The 12,180-nt window shown below is 38.3% G+C and overlaps 1 protein-coding gene across 1 annotated transcript; it reads left to right on the top strand.

Moving 5' to 3' along the window:
* On the top strand, nt 1-10,543 carry LOC127638772 (Schwann cell myelin protein-like). Its single transcript, XM_052120495.1, has 8 exons — nt 1-104; nt 336-402; nt 2,922-3,284; nt 3,797-4,120; nt 4,293-4,589; nt 9,829-9,925; nt 10,024-10,042; nt 10,117-10,543. Exons 2-8 carry the CDS (start codon nt 357-359, stop codon nt 10,207-10,209), a joined length of 1,239 nt encoding a protein of 412 aa, XP_051976455.1. The 5' UTR covers nt 1-104; nt 336-356; the 3' UTR covers nt 10,210-10,543.
* Nucleotides 10,544-12,180: the final 1,637 nt, after the last annotated feature.

Raw genomic sequence — 12,180 nt, forward strand, 5'->3', positions numbered from 1 at the left:
CTCAAATCATCAGCACTGATGATACTGAGATCATATATATGAAATTTTAACGATCTGCTTTCAACAAAAATATTGAACCGGATAGACCCCTTTTCTCATTTCTGGTAAGATATTTATAAATTCTGTTACTTTTTATGATACTTTAGAAGTTTAGTTCAATTTGATCAGTTGCTAATCTGTCTGTTGATCTTTTGCTTATTATGACATCATTATTACATATTTGTTTGTTAAATGTAATTCTAATAGGATGAATTGCATTTCTTTGAGGGACTAAATATATTAATATTTTAATGAATTAAATTTCACAATTTATGCACAAATGTGTTCCTTGAAAGGATCAAACTTCTTATGAGGAGATGGACACAGCAATGAAAATCATTCTTTTCAGTATTATATTACAAGGTTAGTTGCTCCCCTCCTTTCATCACTTTCTTTTTTTTTTACCAAGAAAAGTGTGATATGCTCAGTGTGACATGACAACTGAGAAACTAGTTTAAAAATGAGTGAAAAAGCGTGTGAATAATGTTGCTGTTTCTCCAATAGCACAAAAACAATACGGAAATATTGCCAAACGTGAACATTTCATGTCTGGTTGACTAGTTATTAAACTGAATAATGTAAGAAGTAATATTGTGACTTTAGTAAGACAAGGTTTTAGAAATAGAAATGCTCAACTCCACATATTGTAGATCAAAGTGTGCCCAAGATAAGTGTCATGTGATTACACACAATGTGGATCATCATAAAAGGATCAGCAGTTAACACTTGTGCAGTACTTGTGTTTGTTTGGAAGAACACAAAGGGGTAGTTCATTAAATGAAAGTTATGTCTGTTACTCACTCTCACATTGTTCCAAACACTTTTGACTACTTCTCTTGCAGAACACAAAAAGAAACATTTTGAAGAATATCCCTGTTGCTTAATGGCAGTTGATAGTGATCTCCTTTAGTGCTCCACGACAGGAAAGTCATACAGTTTTGGACAGCCTGATCTCATGAACATTAACAGCAACATTTTTGCAACACAAAATTATGTGATTCATTACACGTTTCGCTACAGTTTCCCAGTGAAATGTCCAGTGGGGGTGCCAAAAGCAAGTAAAATTATGTTGTAATCAGACAAGGTTGTTAAGGTGAATATTAGATGGAGGTTTTAATGTGTAAAACTTACATACCAAACCTAAAACTTTGTAATGATTACCCTGTCTTGTTTCACTGTTGCCCTTTTGTTTACCATTGTCACTTTTGCATTTCTTAGTTTGCACTTTAGTCCCTTATGTAATTCCATAGTCTCTTTGTTAGCGTTCGTGTTTTCCTCTGTTTATTGTTTTCACCTGCCCTTGTTAATTTGCCTTTGGTTTCTGTTAATCACATTGTTATCTTGTTTGAGTTCTGTTCTTTCATTGGTCCCTTTTTCCCTGTCTGTGTATTTATACCCCGTGTCTTTGTTCAGTCTTTGTCAATCGTCGTTTGATGTTAGCCTGGTGTCTGCGCGTCTCTCCTAGTTCCCTGTTTGTTTCTACCGAGGTTTCCTTGACTAGTTTATGTTTCTTTTCCCCATCGTGGGTTGTTTACTTTGTAGTGTTAAATAAAGTTCAAACTGCGTTTGGATCCGCAACCCTTCGTCAGCCTCGTTACTCAAGCACAACAAACTTGTACCTGAACCTAACTAATAGTGATCTTAAAGCAAATCACAGGTAAACAAAACAGACATCCATACCCTTAACCACCACCTACAGTAAACATTAGAGCAGATAGTGTTCAAAAAGCAAATGTGAAAAGAAAAGCGCATGTTCTGAAGAAACCACATCATTTTGTGTCGCTTCTTTCACACTTTCATCTCAGGCTTGGCTAGAACCGCATACTTCACAGCCCAATGTCCAACAATCAGTGTTGGGTAAATTACTCTAAAAAGTAATGAATTACTAACTACTAATTCATCTTTACAGTATAATTAGATTATTGTACTAATTACTCTGGCAGAAAAGTAATTGCATTACTTATTACTAATTACTTTCTAAAACCATTATCAACCTCGACCAGATGAAAAATACAAGGATAGACATGAAACTGTTATTTTAATTCTTCAAATAAATCATATAAAATCAACTAAATTATTCACGAACTGGCCAAAGAATTTAAGCGTTAAATTAGAAAACATATATTTTAACATTAGATGTTAAATTTAGATTTTAAATTCACTATTGTTTTATATACAATTGTTATAATATAAAAGCATTTAACACAATTAGATTACAGAAGTAACTGTAATTAAATTACTTAAAAATGAAGAGTAATCCCTTAATTTAATAACAGTAATTAATTACTTAGAAAATGCATTACACACAACACTACCAACAATCATACCATGTAAGAAACAGAGTGAAAAAGTGTTTATAAAGTCATAATCAGCCATTGTTGATTTGTGTGAAAGTGAATAAAATTCAAAGTTGCTGTATCTCCTCTAGTGTTAAATTCAGCAGGAATCTGCAGCTAAATATGAAATTCAGTTTGAAAACATTTAGTTATAGTAATGTTCATTCTATGAGACAAGGTTGGTTTTGGAACAACATAAGCATGAGTAAATGATGGCTGAATTTTCATTTCTGGGTAAACTATCTCTTTCAGATAAGCTACTTAAATAATAGTAATATTTTTAATACATATTTTATAAATGTTATAATTTTTTTATACTTTATTTAAAAAATGAAAATTACATTGTACTTGGGTATTTTTATGTTAGGTAGATTTCACTGTCGCTGGTTTCCTGCTCATGTTTCCTTCTTAAAAATGATACAAGTGCAACTGAATGTTTTTTGGAAGTAACAACAAACATTATTGTGTAGCATTTTGTGTGTTAATAAGTGCAAACATGTGTTGGTGTGATTGAATTCTTCACTCCATTGTATGTTTGTGTTTTAGGTGTTTGGTGTAAGTGGTTCAACATCAGTCTCCCAGAGAAGATTGAAGCTCTGAATGGATGTAGTGTGATTATTAAGTGTGCATTTGAGATTGAAGAAAAATATGACCAAGACCTCTCTGAGACTGCAACAGGAGTGTGGCATAAAAATGACACTAGTCTGACAGAGCATGTAGTGTTTAACTCCAGCAGCAATAATCACTCAATTAAAGCGACTATAACTGGAAAATTAAAAGCCAAGGACTGCACCACTGTCTTTTATAATGTAGATTCAAGTCACATTGGCAAATATTTCTTCAGGCTTGAGGGTAATGGTGGACTGAAATGGACCTACACAAAAACCTCAGTTTCAGTAGATGTTATCAGTGAGTGACTTCATTAGATCAAATGATTGTAAATGACTAATTGTAAACTAGTACTGTATAATAACACCTGTTATGTATATGATCATTATCTAAAGTAGTGATTTATATAACTGGTTGAATTTGACCAAGCTCTAAGTTGGATGTTTCTCATGATCTTACAAAACTTTTTGATCTGAAGGCTTATGCTTAAATACTTGAAATTAGTAGAATAAAAATTTCTTTAAAAATAACTTACATAGGAACTCCTTTAATACTGTTTAAAAAACAAACTAGTTGTCATCTCGCGAAGTTCATGGAGGAAGACTCAGAGCTTTGATATAGACAAAGAATGGCACTTTGAAGAAGCAAAATACTTACTTTCTTTCTTTTTGTTTTAAACAAGTTACTTTTCACTTCAAAATTCCCTTTGTGTTATTTCATAATTGATGGCATAACTATTATTCTAAAATGTGAAAAAAGTAACAAAAAAGCATACATCAGTCATATATGTAACATATCTCTGTATGTTTCAGACTCTCCTCATAACCCCACAGTGAAGTTGTATGTGGATGAGAAGGAGGTGCAGAGTCAGCAGGAGGTGTTGGAGGGGAGCTCTGTGTGTCTGTCCTGCTCTGCTGAGACTCTCTGTTCCTCTCCTCCAGCAACTCTCACATGGAGCTCCTCTTCCAGACTTCCCTTCAGTCTACAGGAGAAGCAGAATCAAAATAAACTCATCTCTCATCTCAATTTCACTGCTACTCCCCTTCAACACACAGCCACTTTCACCTGCACTGTCACCTACCAGCTACAGGACAACAACAAATCAGCACACAGCAACCTCACATTACATGTTACATGTAGGGATGTCTTTCTATCAGTTTCAAATGTATTTTGGAGCTAATTTCAGTGGCATCAATTATTCTCTGCCTCAAAACATAACTGCTCCAACTATGATATTTCATATTATCATTCTCTCTACATACCATTTCTCTCTCTCTCTCTCTCTCTCTCGCTCTCTCTCACATTCAGATGCCCCTAAAATCTCTATCTCGTCCAGCTGTAACAGAACTGATGTAACCGTGTGTTTGTGTGAGGTTGATGGAAATCCCTCTCCTAAACTGGAGTGGCATCTGTCTGGACGTCCTGTCACTAACTCTACAATCATGTCCATCAGTGAAGAGCGATTGAGCAGCACAGTTTTGAGGAGCTTCATCACTCTTCATCACTCACTAACACACACATCCACTGTGCAGTGTGTCACCACAAACACTCATGGCAATGACAAACATCTGTTCCAATGGCTTCTCTATGCTCAAGAGTCAACAGGTGAGTTTAGCTCTGTGATCTTCAAAATTCAAAGACAAAATTCAAAAGGCATTGACTGAACCACAGCTTTAATGCGTCTTTGCACGCTTTCCACCAGTCTTTCATATTGCTGTCATGTGATTTTATGCCATTCCTGACTCAAAAGTTCAAGCAGGAATTCAACAGACACTGGAATGGCAACCATACATGTAGAGATGCTGATTTAAGAAACATTTGAAGTGGTCTCTTATTTTTTTCCAGAGCTGTGTGTGTGTGTGTGTGTGTGTGTGTGCATATATATACACATACATATACACACACCATGGGTCTGTTAAATTCTTGATTCTGATTGGTTGATGGACATTCTAAGGTGTGCAGTTATTGCACAGCTATGAAGGAGTTCCAGGTCTTGACTGCATAATGGTTCCATATCACTTCTCCAAATTATTTCAGTTATTTCAAAGAGCCCTACAAGCTACCACAACAAAATAACCAATTAAAACAAAGACATTGTTTAAGTACATCGGATAAGAATGACAAACCATGTCTATAAAATCCTAAATTTTGTTCAATTTCAACTGTTTTTGAAGGAAATGTGCCACAAAACATACAAAAATGTGAGTATGTTTGAGTAAATAATTTTACACCGGACTGCTTTGTGATTGAATGTCAATATAAAGCAGGATTTTCATTTTTTTTTATTCTCAAGCATGTTCGTGTTCCAGCTTTATATCCTGAAGATGTAAGTGTTGCACTTTATATTTTGTGAATGTTTGCACATCGCCTTTCCAAATGTGCTTGTTAGCTGATCCTACAGCAAATGCAGCTAAAGTTACCATTGTTTCTGATTGTATCCATGGAGACCAGAAGCATGTCAGTGGCTGGGAACAGCAGCTCATTTGCATTTAAAGAGACACACACGAAAACAGCATGTTTTTGATTAAACTCAAAAAGAGGCATTTACAACATGGTATAATAAATGATCCGTGGGGTATTTTGAGCTGAAACTTCACAGACACATTCTGGGGACACCTGAGACTTATGTTAAATCTTGTAAAAAGGGGCATAATAGGTCTCCTTTAAGATTCAAGTCATAAGTGCTTTAAGCTCAAATTAGTGTCTGAGTATTAATTACTATATTAAAATGATATCAGGAAGGCATTTAAAGTATGTTCATCACTTCCTTGATATCATTCAAGATATACCGTATATTTTCACTAAGGGCATGAGGAAAAGGAATATTCTGTGTTCAATAGAAGTTAAGCTCAGTCGACAGCATTTGTGGCATAATGTCAAAAACCGCAAAAATGTATTGACTCGTCCCTCCTTTTATGTTTTATTTAAAAAAAAAGAAGCAAAAAAAATCGAGGTTACATTCAGGCACTTACAATGGAAGTGAATGGGGCCAATTTTTTAAGGGTTTAAACAGAAAAGTGAATCTTATAATTTTAATATACTTTTTTATGTCTTGTGGTTATACTTTTGAAGCCAAGTATATTAACATTCAAAAATGGGCCCCTATATTCACTTTCTGTCACGTTCTGTCAACACTTTATTTAAGGACTCTTATTTTGAAGTTCTCTCCCTCACTACGTTTCCCAGAAGTCACTGCCCTAATCACTCCATTATCCCCACCTGTGTGTCATTCCCTCGTTTAATCCTAATGTGTATATATACTCTTTAGTTTTGTCTGTCTGGGTCAGTCCTTGAGTAGTTCTGTTCGAGTAGTTCTGTTCGAGTAGTTCTGTTCGAGTAGTTCTGTTCGAGTAGTTCTGTTCGAGTAGTTCTGCTCGAGTAGTTCTGCTCGAGTAGTTCTGCTCGAGTAGTTCTGTACGTTTTTGCTCCAGTCCAGTGTTCTTATTAAAGGATTGAAAGTTCCTACTCCAGTGTCTCCTCTTGACTCCCAAGCGTTACACTTTCATTGTAAGTGCCTTACTGTAGAGATTTGCTTTTTTTAAAGAAAAGGATGGATGAGTCAAAATGACTTTTGGTGGTAATCAACATTATGGCACAAACTGAGTTTAACTTACAGGTGAAACTCGAAAAATTAGAATATCGTGCAAAAGTTCATTAATTTCAGTAATTCAACTTAAAAGGTGAAACTAATATATTATATAGACTCATTACAAGCAAAGTAAGATATTTCAAGCCTTTATTTGATATAATTTTGATGATTATGGCTTACAGCTTATGAAAACCCCAAATTCAGAATCTCAGAAAATTAGAATATTGTGAAAAGGTTCAGTATTGTAGGCTCAAAGTGTCACACTCTAATCAGCTAAACACCTGCAAAGGGTTCCTGAGCCTTTAAATGGTCTCTCAGTCTGGTTCAGTTGAATTCACAATCATGGGGAAGACTGCTGACCTGACAGTTGTGCAGAAAACCATCATTGACACCCTCCACAAGAAGGGAAAGCCTCAAAAGGTAATTGCAAAAGAAGTTGGATGTTCTCAAAGTGCTGTATCAAAGCACATTAATAGAAAGTTAAGTGGAAGGGAAAAGTGTGGAAGAAAAAGGTGCACAAGCAGCACGGATGACCGTAGCCTGGAGAGGATTGTCAGGAAAAGGCCATTCAAATGTGTGGGGGAGCTTCACAAGGAGTGGACTGAGGCTGGAGTTACTGCATCAAGAGCCACCACACACAGACGGGTCCTGGACATGGGCTTCAAATGTCAAACGTCTTACCTGGGCTAAAGAAAAAAAGAACTGGTCTGTTGCTCAGTGGTCCAAAGGCCTCTTTTCTGATGAGAGCAAATTTTACATCTCATTTGGAAACCAAGGTCCCAGAGTCTGGAGGAAGAATGGAGAGGCACACAATCCAAGATGCTTGAAGTCCAGTATGAAGTTTCCACAGTCTGTGTTGGTTTGGGGAGCCATGTCATCGGCTGGTGTTGGTCCACTGTGCTTTATTAAGTCCAGAGTCAACGCAGCCGTCTACCGGGACATGTTAGAGCACTTCATGCTTCCTTCAGCAGACAAGCTTTATGGAGATGCTGACTTCATTTTCCAGCAGGACTTGGCACCTGCCCACACTGCCAAAAGTACCAAAACCTGGTTCAATGACCATGGTATTACTGTGCTTGATTGGCCAGCAAACTCACCTGACCTGAACCCCATAGAGAATCTATGGGGCATTGCCAAGAGAAAGATGAGAGACATGAGACCAAACAATGCAGAAGAGCTGAAGGCCGCTATTGAAGCATCTTGGTCTTCCATAACACCTCAGCAGTGCCACACAGGCTGATAGCATCCATGCCACGCCGCATTGAGGCAGTAATTAATGCAAAAGGGGCCCAAACCAAGTACTGAGTACATATGCATGATTATACTTTTCAGAGGGCCGACATTTCTGTATTTAAAATCCTTTTTTTTATTGATTTCATGTAATATTCTAATTTTCTGAGATTCTGAATTTGGGGTTTTCATAAGCTGTAAGTCATAATCATCAAAATTATATCAAATAAAGGCTTGAAATATCTTACTTTGCTTGTAATGAGTCTATATAATATATTAGTTTCACCTTTTAAGTTGAATTACTGAAATTAATGAACTTTTGCACGATATTCTAATTTTTCGAGTTTCACCTGTATATTGAACCTGGAACATTCCTTTAACAAGCAAAAAAATGTTACTGTCACTTTAACAAGCGTCTCACAGACTCGCACAGGTGCACGGTTTATTATTGAGAGAGAAGTCTCTATTTAGCGCATTCATATAACACAATATTGGACGTTGTTGATTAAAGCGTCTGTTTTGAACCACAGGTTCTACATGTTGCAATCCTTTTGTTGCCTTCTATTTTGTATTCTTAATATCCAAATGTATTTACCTTTGGTATCATTTTGGCTGTGTCGTCCTGGAATGAGTGATCTTCAAACTTGGTCCTACTCTTGTGGCAGTTGATTGCATTATTTTTCAATAATTCAAAGGGCCGGCGACGCACGCACGCACTCGCACGCAAGGATGGTTGGGGAGTAACGGAATGCATGTAACAGGGTTACGTATTTAAAATATAAGTAACTTTATTACATTACAGTTACAATTTAAATCATTGGTATTTAGAATACAGTTACATTCAACAAGTATTTTGATTACTGAAGAGATTACTTTGTATTTTTATTGTCATTTGTTTCATTTAATATTTAGTCCTTTCAGATGGAAAACATTTATACATATAAATGATGCGATCCAAAGTGCATTTGAACAGCGGTGAAACACTTTCTTATGATGTGTTACATTCATACAAGCAGACAGAGAATAAGTTTGAAGTAAGTTTGAAGAACAAGAAATGGAAATAAACCTTGTGTAAATTGTCATCTTACGCGAAGATAAAATGCTATTTCTGGCCATTTAACATGCACATGTTACCAGACATGATCATATTTGTTTATCAAGAAAATTCACGTTGGATCATAATTTTTTTCTAGTAAGACCTTTGATATTACTGCAAAAATCATATTCTTGATAATAATTTGTATTGTTTTTCTGTAAAAATATCTAAACATCCTTAAAACAAGATCAATTTGATCTGTTATAACACATGATACACTGCATAAGATATTTAGCTTTTTCAGAGAATGTATTTTTAACATGTGTATTTTGTCTTACTGTACTGGCAGTTTTTAAATCAGCATCTCTACATGTATGGTTGCCATTCCAGTGTCTCTGAATTCCTGCTTGAATTTTTGAGTCAGGAATGGCATAAAATCACATGACAGCAATATGAAAGACTGGTGGAAAGCGTGCAAAGATGCATTAAAGCTGTGGTTGAAAATCAGGGTTATTCCACCAAATATTGATTTCTGAACTCTTCCTAAGTTAAAATATTAGTATTGTGTTGTTTATAAATGAAAATGAACTTGTTTTATTTGTATTATTTGAAGTCTGAAAACACATACCTATAAATATTAAATCCAGAGAATTTGAACATTTGGAGTGGTCTCTTAATTTTTTCCAGATCTGTATATACCACCTAGGCCTTAGGGCAGGGATGGCCAACTCCAGTCCTGGAAAGCCAGTCTGGCGTGTCCTGAAGATTTTAGCTCCAACCCTAATCTAACATGCTTCAAACTAATCAAGGTCTCCAGGATAACTTAAAAACAATTATGGGCAGGTGTGTATGATTAGGGTTGGAGCTAAATTCTGCTGGACAGTGACCGGACTCCAGGACCGGAGTTGGCCACCTCTGCACTAGGGTATGTATAAAAATATATTAAACATTGTTCAGGCACATCACAGATTAGTGGATCTCTCTTTAAGAATGTCAACAGGCTTCAGTTCCACTCCTGATCCTTTTAACACTGATTCTCCTCCTGTATGCTCTGACTGTTGGACTTGGCCTCTACAAAATTAGACAGTAAGTCATTTGCAACTGCAGCAATCCATTTCTATGTAGAGATACATTATAATATACTGAACTTATAGTAAGGTATCCTGTTATATATTTTTTCCCAGATTGTCCACCAAGATAAAGGTGAGTTTCATATGAAATATCTAAGCACCATTTTGTAAGCACCATTTTAATAATGAGAGTGTTTTTGTTTTCAGGCACAGAATGAGGCTGGCACTTATGCGTCTCTTCAGCTCTCTGCTCCAAGCTCTGATTATGAGACTTTGAATGTCAATAAAGTTGACAAATGATAAAAAATACATGTTTCACAAGTTCACTGGTTTGTACAGTTCATAGAGCATACAGTAAATAGATTTGGCATGCAGTTTATAACGGATGGTCTCGGGCTCTAAGATCTCCCTGGACTGTCTGATTAAAGAAATAAAGAAATATATTACTGCATTCATTGTATTATTAAATCTATTATGACTTCTGTGCCATGTGCTGGCCTGTCTGATAATAAGCTATTTAAACAGTTTCTTTGTTTATTCTTTTGATGTAGGAACACATTTTTAAATATGTTTGTCTTTTTTTTAACTAATCTTTTGATTTTGAATATTTTATTAATGGATGCATGTTGAAACATTTAAGAGCCTCTTTTCTTTTTAAAGAAATGATTTAAGCTTGTCATTTCTGTTAATATTGTTATGATAACCTAAATAAATGCTTTTAAAAATGTGCGACTCAATTTTCTGGCAGTCTTGTATTAGTCGATTAGTACTGTGAAATGTCACTCTTGCTGGTGCATTTTCATATCTGAACATATCTGAACCAGAAATGCTGATAAAGAGGAACTTTTAAGGAACCTACATGTTAGGAATTCCTTGTCTTGTTTCACTGTTGCCGTCTGTCTGCCATTTTTGTCACCTTGCATTCCATAGTTTTCATTTTGTCCCTTGTTTAGTTCCACTGTCTCACTTGTCATTGTTTAGAACTACAATTCCCAGAATCCACCTGCCATCATCACTGCCATTTTGTTCATTGTTTTCACCTGTGTCTCATTCTGTCATCACTCACTGTGTATTTAAGCCCTGCTTTTTGTTCACTCCTTGTCGTTCGTTGAATGTTGTTAGCCTGGTGTGTGTTCCCTGCCTGTGTTTTCTAGTTTTATGTTTATTTCCCCATTGAGGGTTTTCCTTTGTGTTTTTTCTTGCTTGTTTACTTAATAAAGTTGAACTGCGATTGGATCCGCATCTCCTCGTCTGCTTCGCTGCCTCCATTCGTAACAGAACGAACGACCAAACATGGATCCAGCGGTTCGAAAAGTGAGCTGTCAGCTGCTCAGCCTTAGTCAGGAAAATCGTCCGGTGGAGGACCACATCTGCGATTTCCTCGCGATTGCGAGTGCCACCGAATTCCCTGACTCCGACCTTGTGGGGTTTTTCCGGGCGAGCCTGAACAGTGCGCTCAAGGAGCGGTTGCCACAGGCAACGCGCGGCTGGACGCTCCACGCGTTCGTGTAGGAGACTCTGCTGGCCTGCGGTTCACCGTTTACTGTGGGCGTCATCGAGGAGAACCCTGCCACTCCTCCCACAGTGGTAACTCTCCCTTCGCCCGTGGTTCGTCCCTTCACGCCTACCACGGCCAACGAGCCAGCGTTGCCAGCTTCGTCCGCCCGGCGGAGGAGGAGAAGAGGAAAGGCTTCTGCTCCCCAGTCTCCGCCTGCCCCGGTCTGCGAGCCAGAGCCCACGCCTGCCCCGGTCTGCGAGCCAGAGCCCACGCCTGCCCCGGTCAGCCAGCCAGAGCCCTCGTCAGCTACGGTCAGCGAGCCAGAACCCTCGCCTGAGGTGGGTCATGCCCGTCCTAGAGCCTGCGCCCCTCGAGCCTCCCGAGCTTCCCAGAGCTCCGCCCTCTGAGCTTCCCAGAGCTTTCCAGAGCTCCGCCTCTCGAGCCTCCCAGGGCTCCGCCTCTCGAGCCTCTCGAGCCTCTCGAGCCTCCCAGGGCTCCGCCTCTCGAGCCTCCCAGGGCTCCGCCTCTCGAGCCTCCCAGGGCTCCGCCTCTCGAGCCTCCCAGGGCTCCGCCTCTCGAGCCTCCCAGGGCTCCGCCTCTCGAGGCTCCCAGGGCTCCGCCTCTCGAGTCTTCCAGGGCTCCTCTTGAGCCTTCCAGGGCTCCGCCTCTCAAGTCTCCCTCTGCTCTGCCTCCTGAGCATCCCACGGCTCTGCCCCCTGAGCCTCCCGAGCTTTCCATGGTTCCTCCTCCCTCGGCTCTGCCTCCTGAGCCTC

The sequence above is a fragment of the Xyrauchen texanus genome, chromosome 47 (assembly GCF_025860055.1).
Source record: "Xyrauchen texanus isolate HMW12.3.18 chromosome 47, RBS_HiC_50CHRs, whole genome shotgun sequence".
In the NCBI taxonomy this organism is placed as follows: domain Eukaryota; kingdom Metazoa; phylum Chordata; class Actinopteri; order Cypriniformes; family Catostomidae; genus Xyrauchen; species Xyrauchen texanus.